The sequence below is a fragment of the Calidris pugnax genome, unplaced genomic scaffold (genome assembly GCF_001431845.1).
Source record: "Calidris pugnax isolate Ruff unplaced genomic scaffold, ASM143184v1 scaffold13, whole genome shotgun sequence".
Lineage (NCBI taxonomy): Eukaryota > Metazoa > Chordata > Aves > Charadriiformes > Scolopacidae > Calidris > Calidris pugnax.
Window position 1 is genome coordinate 4,423,832 of NW_015090810.1, and position 18,317 is coordinate 4,442,148.

At 37.9% G+C, this 18,317-nt stretch overlaps 1 protein-coding gene across 1 annotated transcript in view; it reads right to left on the minus strand.

The window, feature by feature from the left end:
* MOCOS (molybdenum cofactor sulfurase) overlaps positions 1-16,121 on the minus strand; it is a 206,320-nt gene extending 190,199 nt beyond the window's left edge. Inside the window, exons 1-2 of the mRNA XM_014938434.1 lie at positions 16,115-16,121; positions 15,796-15,882 (exon numbers count right to left, since the gene is read on the minus strand). Coding sequence (XP_014793920.1) covers positions 15,796-15,882; positions 16,115-16,121 — 94 coding nt within the window. The remainder of the gene's footprint in view (positions 1-15,795; positions 15,883-16,114) is intronic.
* Positions 16,122-18,317: the final 2,196 nt, after the last annotated feature.

The following is an 18,317-nucleotide window of genomic DNA, read 5'->3' on the forward strand; positions in this document are numbered from 1 at the left end:
ATGTATACGCCTACCACCCAGAGGACAGTCTAGAGGGAGAGGAGCACAGAGAGACTATGGATGCACTCCCCACAATGGCCTGCCGGCACACAGAGAGTAAGCTTTCTTCTCTTTCACACCCCATACTTGGTCACCCAGCTCCTATCTGCCTAAATTATTACTATTTTGGTATTATGTAACCTGCTCTTTTAATTCCTGAAATTGTTCTTGGTGCTATATATTTCTGAACTTCGACTGAGTATCACTTCCAAAAATAATCAATTTACCTATTCTGCGTGTGGCTGTCCCATGTCCACCTCCTTAAGCTTTTGCCATCCCATGATTCTCCCACAGTGATCAAAACAAGCCAACCTGTGCCATGGCTTCACAGATTATTTCTCACAGTCCCCACACTTCAAAATTCCTGCACTCCAGCTGATTACAGGCTGCCAGTTATATTGCCAAAAGTTTCATAATGAAGAATGAAATGTGTAGTTAGAAGGCAGCAACTGTACAGATTCATGAATTTTGATTGTTGGATATAATTGCAATTCAGTGGGATTATATACACAATATTACTTGGAAAGTAGATACAACTAATGCCCCGGGGAGACAGTATATATCTTAAGTACAGCAATATTAACAAAGCCAGTATGAAATAAATTCTATGAAAACAAGCTGAAGGGAAAATAAAGCATTATCTGTCAAAAGATAAATAAGAGATTTTCATACACTAAAACAAAAGCAAGAGAAAACTGGAAGAACCAAGTGACAAAATAGGGAGGAGAGGGCTCTACATAGGTTGTAGACAAGTGTGATATCATTTGGACACAGTGAGGTTCCAACAGGTAGTATCACATCAGGTTCCTCAGATTATTTTAGTCATCTAAGTCAGAGCCTTAGAGGCAGCTCCCTCTTTTCATTGACTGCATAAGAATTTAGCTCCCCCCAGGGATACTCCTAAATTAAATGTCAAAAGCAGATCTAACTATGTAATACATATAACCTTTATAAAAGTGCCTGAAATTCCATGATGATACAGGGCCTGATACGCCCACAGACTGTACAGACAGGTAAAGATCCTCCAAATGCAAAACCATTAATAAAGTACATTAAAAGCAATATTAAAAAAAAATCCTACTACTAATATGGCTTGAGATTTGCTTTTGCTGGACATTTTCTGGATTAAATATTTAGTAAATATTGTTATTTGTACCTTCAGTTTCTGTTTAGCATTGACTTAGACAAAAGCTATCAAAACCAGAGTTTGTTTTCTGGATAATAATACGCCTCTCACCTAAACACTCCTGCTCTGCTAGACTAAGCAATGGTTTGTTTCCCTTGCTTAGGGCCAAGGAGCTCTTCAAAAGACCACAAAAGCATAGTGCATGATGGAAAAGGCCATAGATGCCCAAAGCCTGAATAGCTACCATGCAGTTAAAGGAGACACTGGTCCTCAGCGTGATTTGACTTAATTGCTACAGGCCCGATGAAGTAACACAGCAGTCAGCCTGCAGCCATGGGGCATGTTCTGCTTGCCACTGCCAGTCAATGGAGTTCATCAATTTGAATAATCACAGCTGGACCCGACTGCCAAATGCTGATCCGCACTGGACTGTGAGCAACCTGGATAATGGTATCGATATTTTAAGGGCGGCTAACAAGTTACTGAGTTCTGTGTGAAACTGGTGTTTAATTAATGTATTTTAGTGTTTGACTTGATGGACTGATTACAAAAAGCAAAGCATGAAATGTGCAATTACATTTATCCATAATAAGTTCCCATTATTTTTCTCCACATGCTATTGGCTTGCATTATTTGCTCTCATTGCATGATTACCTACAGCAAAGCAGACAGAACATGAAAACAATTTACAGTCAATACAATACACCCTCTTTCTTTGCTCAGCAGGGGCCATACCAACTCCCCAAAAGCTATTTAGGTGGCCAGGGTTACCCCAGTAAGCACTGGCACTATTCTATGTACATAAGCCCCCACTTGCAGCTTATAGTTTACAGCTTGCTGGTATTGAGGTCTATGCAAGCGCTAAGAGAGCAAGGATTTCACATTTATTAAGAAGTCACATCCAACCCTATGAAATGTATCTCTCACAGCTACAGAAAAAAAAAGAATTCATGCCTCAAATTTCATCATTTGCCAGCTCCTGGCAAATGTGCTAAATGAGACAGCAGTAAAGGGATCAGTCAGCACCCACCTTTGTCCATGTGGCCTACCTGCAAAACACAGCTTTATTCAGTGCTCACTTTTTGCTCACTAGGGCATGATTAAATATCGACTGCAGTCAGTGATTTTATTTCCACAGACACCTTTCCAGAAGAGCTGAAGCCTTACTCGTGGGTATGAATCAGAGGTACCTCAGCTACATGCAAATAACATACTGCAGCCGACTGTCTCGTTGTCTTTGGATGAAATATAAATCACAAGTGATTCATATTTATGCAAGTCTTCAAACAACTGTAGCTCACCGAAACCAAAACTAGCTTTCACACCTCCCTAGCGAATATACTACCATCTTTCAGTCTCTTTTTTTTTTTTCTTTCTCTCTGATGCAATTGATCAAATGAAAGAAGAGTTGAAAGAGAACATATTCACCATTCTTCTATTACTGGAAAATGCTTTTGTTGGTTTTGCTGAAATTTTCACAGAAACATTCACTTTTGTGTAGGAAAGAGGCATTCAGAATTTCCACTGGAGATGAAAACACAATGGTAAAAAACAATGTTTATGGAATCTTAATAATAATCGTTTATAATAGAGGTCATTAGCTAAACATTCTACTAGCATTCTCCTGCTCTACTTTACTTCCTATTCTTCCCATAAAACAGCCACAGGCTTACAACAACATGTCAAGAGAATGTTTGAAACTGACTTCTCTAGTCAGTTCTATTTCTTGCTCTGTGACCTGAATTAATTGGATTCATATTAAATCTAGGACAAATTAGTGACTCTAAATATTCCCTGCAAAATATACCAAATGAAATGTGCAATGACATACTTTAAATTTACTACCCTTTAAATTATTTTATGGGTTTCCAAAAACACTAGGAGAAGACAAACTAAGTTCAAAATAACAGAAAAACAAAAAAGAGCCCTTTTCTTCTCCTTTTTCTCTTAAAACTCATTTCATTACACATAAATACTCAAATCACTATGAGCTTCTTGGAGCTAGAGCCTTGGGTTGAACATGCAACCATAGCAGTAATTAAACACCTGCATGAAAACTGGTACATGTAATGAACAGTGAATGACAAACAACAAAAATCAGTTATCCCAACTGTTGAAGCCCTACAGGAAATACTTCCCAGCTGGCATTTCTTCTCGATGACAAGATGATGTGTAATGCCTTGTTAGGCAAACGCAATGGTACCTCCCTCTGCTGGCTTGTTCCAGCAAAGAGAAGAAGCTGCTACTGCAAACCAGTAATAAAGTTATGCTCTGGTGAAGTTCTTCACACAAGGTTCTCCACAGGCAGTTACAGCCTTCAACTTATTTATACCACCCAGCAAACAGTCTATTGCCAGGAAGAGATACTGAGGATCAACTTCAGGAATATAAACCTAAGAGAAATGTAAGTTTCCCTTCAGCATAAATTGGGACTATCTTTCAGAGACAAACACATAAAACCAAACAACCATGTTACCAAGAGGTACGGTATGTAAATTCAAAGACTGTGAAATGAAGAAAGTGAGGACCATTGGTCAGAACCCCACTCTTGTAAGACAAGAGGTCTGAGAAGGATCTTCTAGCCTACAGTGAGTAGTCCTTTGCTACAACAGGCAACTACACATCAACCAAGCTACTTCCATATGAAAAATTCATAGGTTATTAGCCTACCTTATTCAAACCGGAAAAATGCTTCAGAATTGCATCCTCCTTGTAAGAAACAACATCTTAACCTCTAGACTTTGTTTTTTCATGGTGACTATAGTCTCATATTTCCCTTATCAGCATCTTTTTGCTTTAAGACCTATTTTCACCCACTCGGCTTCAACAGGTATTCCTCCCGTGACAAACCAGTAGCACCTCTCCACCTGATCTGGCTAAATATGCCACCTTCCTATATTTCTAATGCATGAAATGAAGGGGATAGAGAGTCAGACAGCACGGCGTGGGGGAGCGGAACTCACATTCCAGAGAAAGATCACAGCATTTTGGAAAGCTAATTTTCCCTAACTTTTCTGGGAAAATATCATCTCAGACCAATACATCCATGCCTCTTGGCTTACTCTCCTGTTACTCCTTACCTGGTTTACACTCCTAATTGTTCTAACAGTCAGAAGAAACAGCAGTATTAAACCAGGGAGAGGTTTAATGTTTGAAAAGCCCATGTATAACGCTTTCCGAGATCTCCTATATCATCTTTACACCATTAATTAGCCACCAATGGAAACTGAGACCACAAACACAAGACAGCAACAATTTTCCAGTGTGCTTTCTTTAGTGAGAAAAACTGTTACATATATGAGTTTCAGTATCGCTTCTGAGTAACTATTTAAGATTTAATATAATATATGCAAGGAATTTAATTTTAATAAGACACAGAAATACTGAGATTTTATTAGAGATACAGGAAGTATGCATGAAAAACTATGTATAAGCTTTTCTAGTGCATATGTATTGGGTTAATATAAACATTCTTCCATTTTTGGCACTGATTCCACACAGAGCAACCCATTTTAACTTTTACTTTATTGTAGTTTGATCCAATCTGCTACCTCATGTGAAAATTATTCAACCATAAACAGACCAAACTAAATTATAAGATTATGCTCAATTGCTTTACCTTCACTGAAGTTCACAGACTGCATTAGATATACAGAAGTCAATAACACAACTCATTAAATATATTTATTTCTTATTTTCAGAAATTAGAATTTTTTTGTAAATTTTTTCAGGACAGACTGTAATTTTGCAATACCTCCACAACCAATCTAATACTTCAGTACAAAAAGCATCATCTAAGTGGAAAACAAGATTTTTCCCACTCAAAAAAAAAATAATCTAACAGAGACAAACAGGTTTCTGTCAATATTTTATTAGGAATGTAATTATAAATTGGCATAAATTTTCTGTTAATACCTTATTATATTTGGATTAACTTATTTTCTACAGTTTATTTTCCATTTATTAGGGGTCTTCCCAAGCATAGATTCAAAGTTTTCAACAACCATTTCCAGGAATATGCTAGGAACAAAAAAGTACATTTATCAAAAAATAATGTTATAGTAAACCACAGTATTTCACTCTGAAACAGTATGACAACTGCAGGGTATTATTAACTAGTTCTGACAAAATTTACAAAATACCACCTTCCTAATGACTAGGCCTGAACACAGCAGTATCTGAGATATCCTACATAACACAGGCCTACTTTTAACGGGAATAACAGCATGCAGCTTCCAGATATTCTGGTGTGTTTTTTTGACTCCACTGACGTCCGGCATGTTACAAATTAGTAAAACAAAAATTAAAAATCACTTGAGCTGTTGACACAAGCATATAGGTTATGACCCTCTTTCTAAAGGACCGGTACCACGTGACACAGCTTTTAGAGTTTTGGTCGCTACTTGGACTCTAATTTTGGACAGGAAAAATCCACTGCTGGTTTCTGCCATACAGCTGTGTTGAAGTTTGCGGTTCTTCCAGAGACATTACCTTGCATTGGGTACAGACATCATCATTTCAGAGGTAAGGTTCTCTATCCTCTCAAGGGCTGCAATGGGGCAAAAAAAAGGCTTTTCCAAAGTCCATTGAGTAAAAAGGAACCCAAGTGAAGCTTGACTGAGTTTCTAGCTGTACAACAATGAATAACCAGAGCAGACTTTGCCTCCAGGTCACAGAGACCTCAGGCTCCATTCAAACATAAGAACATGCATCAAGGTCTGACTCAGAGCCTTTGAAGTAATTGCGAAGCAAAGCTCAACTCTGTATGAGTTAAACCATTAACAAATACGCTATAATCAGCACTTCCTAAACATACTGCACTGATTACCTTTTTGGTACCAGGCCAAGTTAAAGAGCTGGGTTATGATCTGCACAGAAGTGTAAATGACCTTTGAATCAAACGAAATTGTCCTTTCTTGAATACGACATGTTGGGCTGCTCATGTTGCTGTCTCATCATATGGCATCTACAGGACATCCTCAGTCTCTGGGCTATGCATGCTCTCTCTGAAGCCCACGTACAATTAAAAAAGTGAAACATTTTAAATAATCCATCAAGAAAAGATGTAGGAGGGCTACAATAGAGGCAACAGCAACAAAATCTCAGAATGCCATAAATCAGCTCACTAAAGTCAGTTACATCAAACAAAGAACTGCTCCAGAATTATATGCAAGATATCCAGGTGATTATTTCCCCTAAGCACATATTATGCACCTTTATTTACAAATATGCACAAATATGCCTGTGTATGCAGTACTGAGAGGGCTACATGAATATATGTACATAAATATCGCCTTAAGAGGATAATTAGTGTTTTCATATTGCTTCTTGTAGCAGAACATAAGGAAAAGCAGATGTGAATTTGGAGACTCTCTTCCCTTACAGCTCTTTTCCACCTTCTCTTCTCTACTGCTTCTCTAACTGTACATTTTCGGCAAACAGATAACCTATAAGTCATCACACTTGCTTTCAGTCTCAATCAAAATTAAGGTCTACAGAACAGCATCAACACTCAACAAAAAAGATAGTAACTTTTCCTAACGCACCACAGTTGCGGGGTTTTTTGTCAGGGCTTCTTTTCTTAAAGAAGGAAATGATACTTGGCCTTAAGCATCCCCTCCCTCCCCCTAAATAAAACAGACCAAAACAAAGGTATCTAAGTCAGATATCTCTGAAGTGAGTCAGGCACACTTCTAATGTGAATAAATTTGCATTCACTAAGGAATTTCAGTACAGGGGACTGACTTCTAATGCTGTTCAGCTCAATGTAAGTCTATTCGATCAACTACTCTTCTCCTTGGCAACTTCTGTTTATTTACTGTGGTGGTCAATGTTTAAATAAAGGAGGATTTGGGGCACTTGTGAAGTTAACCCATTTATGCTGGAACTCACTAAGAAAATCCACATATCTAAGCATCTTGAACTCAGTAATGGACTGACTCGACTGATAAAATTTGCAGAATTTCGTGTTTGGTAACAACATTCCAGTGGATACTTTTGCCTACAAAATAGAGTTTCACAGGTGCTCCTCTTTTTTCACGGATCCAGCAATAAAGCAATTACAACTTTATTCCAATTTTATAGCCACACACCGAAATAATATTTTGCTGCACTTCACTAAATCATGGTATAATTCTTCTCAATTAAAGGGCTTCTTTCAATACTAATGGCACTAGAAATGAAAAGAATTATAATTTCAGCATAATATATCCAAGTACTAAATACAAACGGCCTCATTAACACTAGACTAGCATTGAAAATGAATAAAAGATTATGCATGGAAAAAACAAATATTCCACAGATTCCCTAATATCTGAACTCTAAGCTTAAAATCACACCTCTACTACGACCCCAACTATTGCGTTTTGCCTCGAGGCAGCTGAGAAAACATTATGTGCTTAAAAATCAAGATGTATAGTCTTGCCATATTTGAATAAATGACAAGAGGAGACGCAATATTCATACGATATATTTTACTCAGTTTATGACAAAAGATACTGGAAAATACTATCTAGATAAAAACTCACATAGCATCCTCTGCCTCCAGTACTGACTACAGGATTGGATCCTGAATATGAGTACCAATTCCATATCTAGGGTCTCCAGAACTATCAGAAACTCTGAAGTGCTGGAGTTGGTGGAGATCCCTACCCACGCTAAAGCCTGGTCCTCCTTTATAGACCACTCCTATCGATGCTGTGCAAAGCAGAGATTGCTGAACACACCCATCCCTCGCATGGACGAAGGAAGTCAGGTGGCACGCTGAGAGCTATCCAAGTTGAGCAAGTCAGAAATCGATTCTGTAACATGAAGCGAGGATGGAGAGGAATTTTAACTGAGGTGAATATTATTTATGACAATGAATGATCATATTAATAATGAACAGCACTATCATAAATGGAAAAGTAATAGTAATTTGCTAATATTTCAGAGCTAATTTCTGTGCTGTTAATTTTCAAATACTTCCTCAGACTTGCTAGTGTAAAACTATAACTAGAAGTAACATGACAGAATACTATTAAATTTCTGTAATGAGCTCTTATTATATCCTGAAAATGTCTACTTTTTGTTGCATTTCTGCTTGCAGGCATATTACCATATTCCCCCAAAGCAAATATGTTAAAGGCAACAATAGTATGTTTGGTTCTTATCACTTGCATTTTAAAACTACTTGTTTGTCATTAAAATTAAATTCATTTGCAATTCCTGTTTATTTTTAGCAGAAGTGCAAGAACATTCTTCACCAAAAGAATCACACAGGAGAAACGAAACCACCAATAATATATTCTAAACATACCAAAACACCTGCTAAAATAGTTAGTAAAGGCTCCCGGTGGAGCACAGAAAGATCAAGACATGGGTCAGGGGGTTGGAAAATGTAAGGGAAAAGATTATAACTCTAACCAAAGGAACCACAAAATCCAGGTGGAGAGCAAGTCTTCTTCAATGTTTTGTATAAACACCAGTTACCTAGTACTTTATCTCTGCAGAAAGTCAGGACAAAGCGGTAACAAGAACCTCACGAGATCAGTTATTCCACAGTGTACACAGATTGCTTTTTTTTTTTTTCTGCAGGAGCTCTCTGACTTGTGCTGACAGAGGGATATAAGAAAGTCATTAAGTATACAATTTTTCCCATACCCACCTCATTCTGTTTTCCCCCTTGGGACACTTTTATTTCTTTTCCTAAGGGAGGTGACTGTTAGGTACTTAGTGTTCTCACCATAGTTAGACTATAATTCCTAGATTAAAAAATATATACCCATTTATGTATATTTATTTATGTTTATATTTTTATATATACCCATTGTAATGTCTGCTCAGTAGAGAGACAATAAGACACAATCAGTTTTGACGGGAATAGGTTCTTGTTTCTCTAGTGTTTTTTTTTTCTCATATATTTCTGTCTACAAGTTGGGAACCTCAACCAACCTCTATCCAGAGGACTACATAAGATGAGACTGCTGTTTTCTCCTGTGTCATTCCATAAGGAATACATAGTGAAGTGAAGTAGATTTAATGCACACAACATTGCCCATAGCTCATTTACATTAAGAGCCTAAACAATAAGGTTTCTTCTCTGGATTCAGCTATTTCTATTCTCAAACTATGGGGAAATTCAATCTACAGCCCAGATAAAATGGAGATGCAGAGTGACTAGAAAGACCACAATTCAGTTACACAGATTATTTTTAAAAAGTATAAAAATTTATCTGTCGTCCTAAAGGAAAAAGCAAGAGACCTCCCTTCCACTCTTCCCTCTCATGTCCAGAAGCTCTTTATAACTAAATTATAAATATTGATTTTTCTCCTTTGAAAAATTCTCGTGCTCTTTCAGTACAATCCATGTAAGAACTTAATAATTTTTAAAGCCACAGTGAATTCTATGAACATGTAACTTAAGAGGCATTTGAAGAGGTTAGAAGGTTTTCTCCCTAACTTCCCAATACCCACTCATTATAAATAGTTTTACATGTAGCATTGAAATACAAAACAGAGATCATTGTAAATGAACTGCTACTTGATCAGTTCAGTAGGTAATCACATTTCTACTAGGAGCACAGAAGGAAGCAGAAGAAGTGACTGATAGTAGATGTTGGATGTACCCACAAGGTATCTAGATTTGATTAGGCACTTTTGGAAACATGACAGCTGTCATGAGATTATTTAGTACTGTTTCCCCCACTTGAGTGGCACTGAAGTTTATCCAGGAAGCGTTGCAGTGTAATCCTTGTGACACTTTGCCAGTACACCTATCCTTCTCTGTACTTGCAGAAATGGAAGAAAAACTGATTAAAGTTCTGATGGTAGCAGCTATTTAATCTCTCAGGAGCTGTCACACTCAGTGATGCAAAGCTCAGAGAATCAACTTAGTGCCTCCAAACAAGCATGACACTCTGTGAACTCAGCAACAGTCTACACATTTAAAGGAACGGAGGTTTTAGTAATTTTTTTTTTTTAATGGGTAGCTTCAGCTCCCATAAGCCAAAAAGCTGGCTTTGCCTTTCATTAGAGGTAATCAGAATATAAATATTCCAATGAAAGCAGGTGTTTCTGAATTTGACATTTGAGGAGCAGGGAGAGGAAGATTTCTCCCAACCCTTGAAAAACACCAGATGGAAAGGAAACTCAGTTAAAAAAAAAAAAAATCGGTGTAACTCTCTAGGATTTATACTTTTTCATCGTTCACAAAGTACTCATCTCAGGATAACCAAGAGGGTGAGTTATAAAAGGGGGAAATAGATAGCGCTGCCCCTCAGAGAGCATTTCACTGGACTAGACCCCACCCTTTGGGCAAGTTGCCATTGAAAAACAGAAGGTGGAGGGAGGGTTTATTTTTATACTGCTTACATCTCAAGGAGGGTTCCTGTAGTGCCACAGGAAGGCATCATCTTCTGTCCCCAAATCTCTCCTAGCTGGTCAGATGAAGCCAGGGCCATAGCGGTGCTCACTAAAAGACAGTCCTAGTTCCACAGCCCTGCAGTGCAGTGACACTTTCTGTGCTCTGCAGATGAGCTTCATCGAGCCTGAACATAAGGCAGCTTCTAGCAAAAACATCATTACCTCCTTCCCCGCTCCCCAAAGTCTGATTTCTATGCAAGCAGTAGTTTATCTCCCAGGGATCACTTTAAATTCTATTTTCCAACCAAAAAAACCCAAGCTAAAGAAGTAGAAGACAGAAAGTTAAAATTAAACTTGAAAATTACTATTGAAATGGCTTTTTGTGGTATGAAAAGGAATATTAAAAAAGCTTACTTTTTGTCCCCAGTCATCTGCCTCCTTTCTCCTTTACTCACACCCATCCTCTTCCTTCAGCTGACTATTTTAGAGACACTGAGCGGCTTTAAAGAATGCAACTTAAGTGGGAATCACCACTCATGAACACCCTCCTCAAGGAAAATATTTGATGGTATCAAATTCTCAATTGTTGTTACAAAGTGAAAAATGACAACTTGCCACAGTTTTTCCTTCTATATTTCTGCTCTTGGGGACCTTGGAGAAATACTAAGTTCACTAATCAAACATTAACCTGACAGTTAATAGTCCTTAAAACAGAAGGCTTAATTTCATTAATGGAAAAAAAAATGGCATGGGCATATGCCTCAGTCAAATCAGAAATAGGTGTAAACAACAGAATGGAAAGGAGTTTATGAGTCCCACTCCCAGGGGGTGCTCCGTCCCAGGAAACAAGGAAAGTCAGCGCAGTGCAGTTCAGATGTGTTGTTCTCTTTATGTCCATATTTTATCTTCAAAATATACCTTTGCACCCTTAAAGGTTGGGTTTGTACTTTTAATGTCTCTTGCATATAAGGTCCAGTTACACAAAACATATCCTACATGGGTTTTAGTTTATTTCTTCCATCTTCCAATTCCCTGCTAATGACTTTAAATGGCATGTGTTTTTCTGCACTTGTAGTAGTATTAAATTACCATCTTTTCAGAAGGGCAACCAGTCATCCTGCATCTGTATTATTAGGCTGTCTCAGCAGCATTGTACCTGTCGCTAAACATCTATGCTAAGGTGATAAGAAGATGATTATTATCGTATTGCTACACTTCATGACCACCTTCCACGATACGTTACTTCACAGACATTCACATTCTTAAGGTAATGTATTTAAAAGCTGTTATTCACTATCAAATGTTTCATTTGTTTGTGAACACAAATTCTATGATCCAGTAACAACAGAGTGCAATAATCTACATACAGTACACTTTTATTTATCTGCTTTTATCCAACCTCATGAAAAGGCAACACGCGTTATCAAAGCAAATTGTCCATCACAACCGAGATAAGGCAGGCTATTAAGAGAGTCTCCCATTCAGCTTAATGGGCTCACATGCTCCTAAACTGATTAAATCTCTAACAAATATTTTCCTAGTGTGGGTTGAATCAAAGAGGATGACAGATTTTTAAAACGTTGCATACTGCCAGAACAACTGAGTAACATTTTGGTTTGTGACAATTCTAATTGTTTACATTGAAAGAAATTATAGACAGATACACAAATAATAAAAATGTGACTCCCAGTCACAGGTTTCATAAGTTACTGAGTAAGTTACACTCCTTAATAAATTACTTGGGAAATGAATGGTACAGCAGATGAACAGTGTATTTTACTCAACAGCAATACAAAATCGTTTTTTTTAAAAGAAAGGCAACATACATTTGATGCCATCAGTTCCAAATTAATCAATTATGACAGCTTTAATGCACTATGTGGCATGAACATAAAATCATGGAAGATCCTGGGCCTCAATTTCTTCCTCAGGAATAAATTACAGGACAAACTTTCTGATGACTCTGTAACTTTACCTGACCTATTCATAAGTTTGCAAAGGGGTACAAACAGTGATATATGGTGTTTAATTGTGCATTAATTAAATTAATTCACACAACATTAATTTAATTAATGAATATTTGCTCAAATGAGTTTCCTCTCCTATTTCCAAATTTTAATTTAGGGCATTATTTTCCATAGTGCTAGAAGAAGTAAGCTTAGTGGTGTAATCATCCTTCCCCAGCTAACCACGTCACCAAACGCTCACATCCTTGGATATCTCTCTCTTTTAAGCAAACCAGAAGTGACAAAAATCCTGTCCAGTCATATTCTTAGTTTTCTTTTAAAAGCATTTTACTGTTGCTCCAGGAACTAATCTGAATGAGCACAGAAACTATATCTTTTTTACTTCTCTTGCAAAAGCCATATTCCCGTAGCTGCTGCAAGAAAGGAGGAATTAGTCAGTACAATCCTGAAAGCAAGAAGGGGGAAAGAACGTATCAGGGAGAAAAAGATTTCTCTCCCAAAGACCTGCCTTTCAATCTTATATGTGTATTTCATATTCCAGAAAAAAAAAACAACTTAACTCTTTCCTGCATGACACTCTCACAACAGCTGCCTGCCAGGGTCGCATGCTCATCACAGGCACCTCGCAGACCATAACTTCTCTATGGCAGGACAGAAGGTGAAGGGGCAAAGAGCATCACTGGATCCACCTGGGCTGCCAAGAATACTGCCAGGAGCATAACGACTTGCCTCATTAGCAATGAAACTAATGAAGTGTGACTTTTTACTGCTTTGTTGCCTGTCTTAATGCCTCCCTGCCCTACTATATACCTGTTTCTCTGTAACTCTGACATCCATTTCAGTTCTTTACACCACCTTTTCCATAATACCTCCAGAAACAGCATGTTTGTCTCCTAATAAATATGGTAGGGACCAGTCTGTGATCCAAACTGTTCCTGTGCAGATCAGTACGCAGACATGGTAACACTATCGGCATTATTAACTTAGGAAGGTAAAACAACCTAATGATACCAACCCCAAGTTGACCTATTCATAAGAAGAATTTTTTTCAGTTCTGTTTTTAAGTTTCTGAATTCAGTGAGGTTTAAAAATTAAATAAAATAAATAAAAATAAAATAAATAATAATAAAAAAAAACAAACCAGAAAACACCTTACAAGTATTTTAGTGTCACATAAAGGAAGATATCCCCATTGAATATTCCTGTGGCTTGGGCCAAGACAACCTATTATGAAAAGCCTGAGACATTTGAGAGCTCAGCGTCCTACTTCCCAAATACCATCTCCAAGTTAAGCATCCCACTGGCCTCCTGCTCCACAAATATATTTTGCTGCCAACCCATTTATCAACCTCTCATATCAGTGCTTTTTACTATGCAGCACTTGGCAGCATGGTCTTCCTGAATTCAATGATAGTCTTTTCACACCCAAGTGATGCCTTTGCAGCACCTCTCTGATACCAAGTATGCAGTGAATCACACTGATCAACAAAAACTGACCTCTCACTTCTCTGGCTTTTTGTCCTTAGACTTTGGAGTACCCTTGAATGCCGGTGAGCAGCTCGGACACGGGACTTGCTACTGTAACATATAATGCCAATTTCAAGAGCTTCATGTGCCAGGTCCTGATTTTGCAGGGGAAATTCTAGTACAAGTGCAGGGACACCAGCAGCAGATTATATCTGTCTGAAACCTTGCATACATTCTTTAATTAATCACCTTACATTTCATATTAAAAAAACCCCAAAACCAACACCCCAAAAAATCACATAAACATCATACAGAAATATACCAAAATATGCTGGGAAGAAATCAATACACATGTCACATATAGCAACCGGAGGAGGACAAACAGGAGAATCCAAGAGGAAGTAAAGGAACGGAAGGAAGGATGCAATACTGATTGCATCTGCAGGAACAAGATTTTGGTGTATTTCCAATTTTTGAGTAAGAGATAAGAAAGCATCTTGTGCTTTTCTAAATAAAATATTTGCCTGTTTTAATACTTTCATGCACTAATATACATCTTCTACAGACACTAACTTTAGAGATAACGTATCTTTTAATTAAAAGTGTAATTTTTTAAATGGATGGCTGATACCCTGCAGCATCTATGGAGTTTCATAAATTATCTTTCCAAATCTAATATTTTTTAATTCTCCATATGCTGATTTAAAAGATTAATGTCTATATATATGATTATTTCCCATTGTAAAGAATCTAATCCCAAATGACCAACCGTTTATTTCTAAAATACACCTGAAAATCCATGTTAACTGTATCAGGTTTACAGGGTTTGGTTTTTGCCCAACATATCTGTGTTCCAGACAGAGTTTTAAATGTGTTGTACTGTGGCATAGACAATTTTGGAGCCAGTGTAATGGTGAAGTGAACATCTTTATATGGGTATTACAACACCAAATCTGGAGTTAAAACTGAACTATACATATTCCTCTACTAATGCAATTGAGAAAGAAAAGACCTGTTTCTGTGAGAGAATTTTTTCCTCTAGCCAAACTTTAAAGTAACTGAAACTTCATTCAGTGCTGAAATATTACAATGACAATAGCATTGACTACTCTTCACTAAGAGCTATGTCCATCACAAAGAGCAAAAGATCACGCAGCTCTGGGTGATCAATTGAAAGATCAGTCCTGCACAGAACAGATCACCAACAGCCTTCTGAACCCTGAAATGCAAGGTAAGAAACTCCTTAATAGCACCTGTTACGTTTATGTAGGCAGAGGAAACATCTGAAACTAACACACAGTTACTGTTACTGCATTTGGTCTTAAATCCACTTTATGTTCCACACACACTTCGACGTTGATATCAATTCTTTAGATAACAGCTTATTTAGATAACTACTGCTGACTTGAAATCGACAGGAAGCATTAAGGCTTTGCTTGAGCATATAGATTGGTTTTTACAAAACAGTTGTCTCGTAGTTGTGCAGTTACACTTCCCATACCACAGCTTCTTTTTATAATACCTTTTCCAGCCACTAATTGCATCTTCCCAGACATTTTCTAGCATTTCAAACAGTCCACCAGCAGCTTCCTTCAACAGATATAATTTCTTTTGCTTTTTTTTCCCCCCAAATAAAAAACCAACCAGTGTGCTTCACAAAATCAAATCACATTGTGACAGAGGACAAAAGCAGGTTACCAGTCAGAGATCTCTCATCTGCTGAGGAGAGAGTGAATAAGCTTTGCACAGTGGTAGGAAGAGGAACACTCAGCTTTAGACACCAAAACAAGACGTTTAGAAGATTTCTTCTCTGTTCAGGATGAGCTAGAGATGAGGTAATTCAGTGAGACTTACTCTCCAGCACAATTATCAGCTTTTCTAGCGACCTAGAATCTCCCAAACAAGACAACAAAAGCCACCTTTGGGCAGGAGAAGTAAGTGCTGGAATAACATTAGCATACGCCAATCTCAGCACATGGCTGAAATATTTTTACCTTTCCAGGAGATGCAATCTCTCCCAGGACTGTAGCTGCCAAGCTTAATTCTGGCCTGCAATGGGTGGTTGGTCTTCAGGGAACTCACAATTAAGTATTGCATCTGACCATAAAAAAGCACATGCCCTGCTTCTGGGTCAGCATAGACCTTAGATAACAATGAATCAAAATAAACTTACCCCTCATTATCAAACTAGTTCTTAAACAGCATGATAAGACTTGCACATTGCTAGCTTGGCCAAAGAACAATATTGTGCAAAGAAGCTAACTATAAAAGGTTTTGCTGAACACACACAGAGTGACTTAGTCTTCACCAAGAAAAAGAAAAAGGAAATTAAAAAAAAGAAGAGATTCATCCACAGGTAAAAATTATTAATAATTAGGAAATCAGCAGAAAGTAATATAAGCACAAGCAGAATTAGAAGACAGCTACCAGATCAAACAGAATGGTCTTAAAAACAAAACAAACCAAAACCGCCTCTGGAGATGTAAAAAAAAAAAAATTAAAATCCTATTATTTTAGGATACAAAAATTACTCTAAATATTTAACAAAAAAAATAAAATAAAAAAATATCTCAGACGCAAGGCTGGTAGAATTTCTGGTTTGACAAGGCAAACAACCTGGCACAGCAGTAGAGAAACTGAGGTCACACCTACATTTGCAATCAAATGCGTATCACAAATGTTCATACTACTAAGGTAACACGTGATTTGTCACGTGACTGTTGTTGAAGAACATGACAGTGTCTGATTTGACACTGAATGGGACAGTTCATCTTACCGCAGTTAAAGATTACCTTCAGATAGTCGTGATTACTGTTTTTTACTTGGGGGATGAGTATTCACTGTTTATCACTCTTGGAAAGCTCCCGCTGAACAGACACAGCTATCTTAGGGGAGAATACTGGCACACTACTGAAACTGGAAAGGTATCTTGGGATTAAAGGCTGCATCGCAAATCACATGTCAGCTTGTTCTTTTTTAAAACCACGATACAAACTGGAGCTGGTATTTTCTCTGCTACGATAAACATCACAGAAGCATATTCATCCCCATTACTTAACAACAGAGCCTATAAACTCCCGCCGATTTCTTTATCCATTTCTAAAGTGTAATTTACAATCCTACACTGCAGATAAGGGTACACTGCTCACAAGATTAAAGTCAAGGTCACGTATTGCGCATAGGCTGCTGCCGGTGAAACAGGGATCTGTTTCACAGACTCCACGTATATTTTTAGAAGGGGTTGCTGTAGCCATCAGCTAACAGCTCCTGAATTACAAAAGTGAAGATAAACCTTGGCTTAAAAGGTAAAATTTAAGGCTTCTGTGCCAAAACAGACAGACCCTTGCTGATTCAAGGAAGCAGAGTTCCTTTTATCCCTTCATAAAACCTGAAGGGGAAATCCCCAACACACTCAGTACCACTCTAACTTTCCTTCTGATGGAGCCAAGAGTCAAGCTCCCACAGACTTTGATAGGATCACAGGTAGACTACCTTTGAAAAATCCTGGTTTTATAGTATTTCCTCCAGCAGCCAGTGTTCCCTACACACATCTATTGTACCTTCTGCTCAACAGGCACTTGTGCAACTATTGAAGCTAGAGCTGCAACAGAAGCACCAGCACCACACAGGCAAAGGTTTGTGACACAGGAAAGGTTTCTGCCTTCCTTTAGTGGATGCCACCGAGTATCAGCAATCAGGAAGAAGTAAACACATTGAGATGCAATAATTATTATTATCACACACTGCTCATAAGAAGATGAAACTTCCAAAACTGACCATTAGGCTTAATTAATGGATATCTAGACAGGGACTCCAAAAATTCTGCTCATATAAAATGTGAGCAGCAAGATCTGTTTTTTTTTCTACAACTCTAATGGTGGGAAGATCTTTGAGGGATGTCCCAAATAGACAGGCAGAGCAACACATCGCTGTTAACTGCTTAAAAACAGAGATCATTCTCTTTTGCCTAGTGGCAACAGAGATATAAAACTTCCACCTCATCCCCCAACATGCATGTTTTGGCAGGTCACTGAAAATGCTTTTATGTAGCTAAATGCCTGAAAGCCCCACTAATTTTTTGTAAGTCAGTTGGAGAAGGCCTCTTTACATATTATTGCTGCTGCTAACCTGTAGATCAGGCACCTTTCCTTCACCTTATTTCAGGAGGGCATCAAAGACCTAGAGTTTTAACCATCTTGTAACATCAACATCAGTGTGTCAAGACCTTCACCAAGTGGAAACACAGATACATGGCTAAATAAAAGGAGACCAAGCAACAAGTACAAGCAATGTACATGTTACCAACATTGCTCCGCTGTCAGCCAGTTCCTGGACTCTATCCTGGACTGGTCCAACTAGTCAGCTCTGAGGCAAAC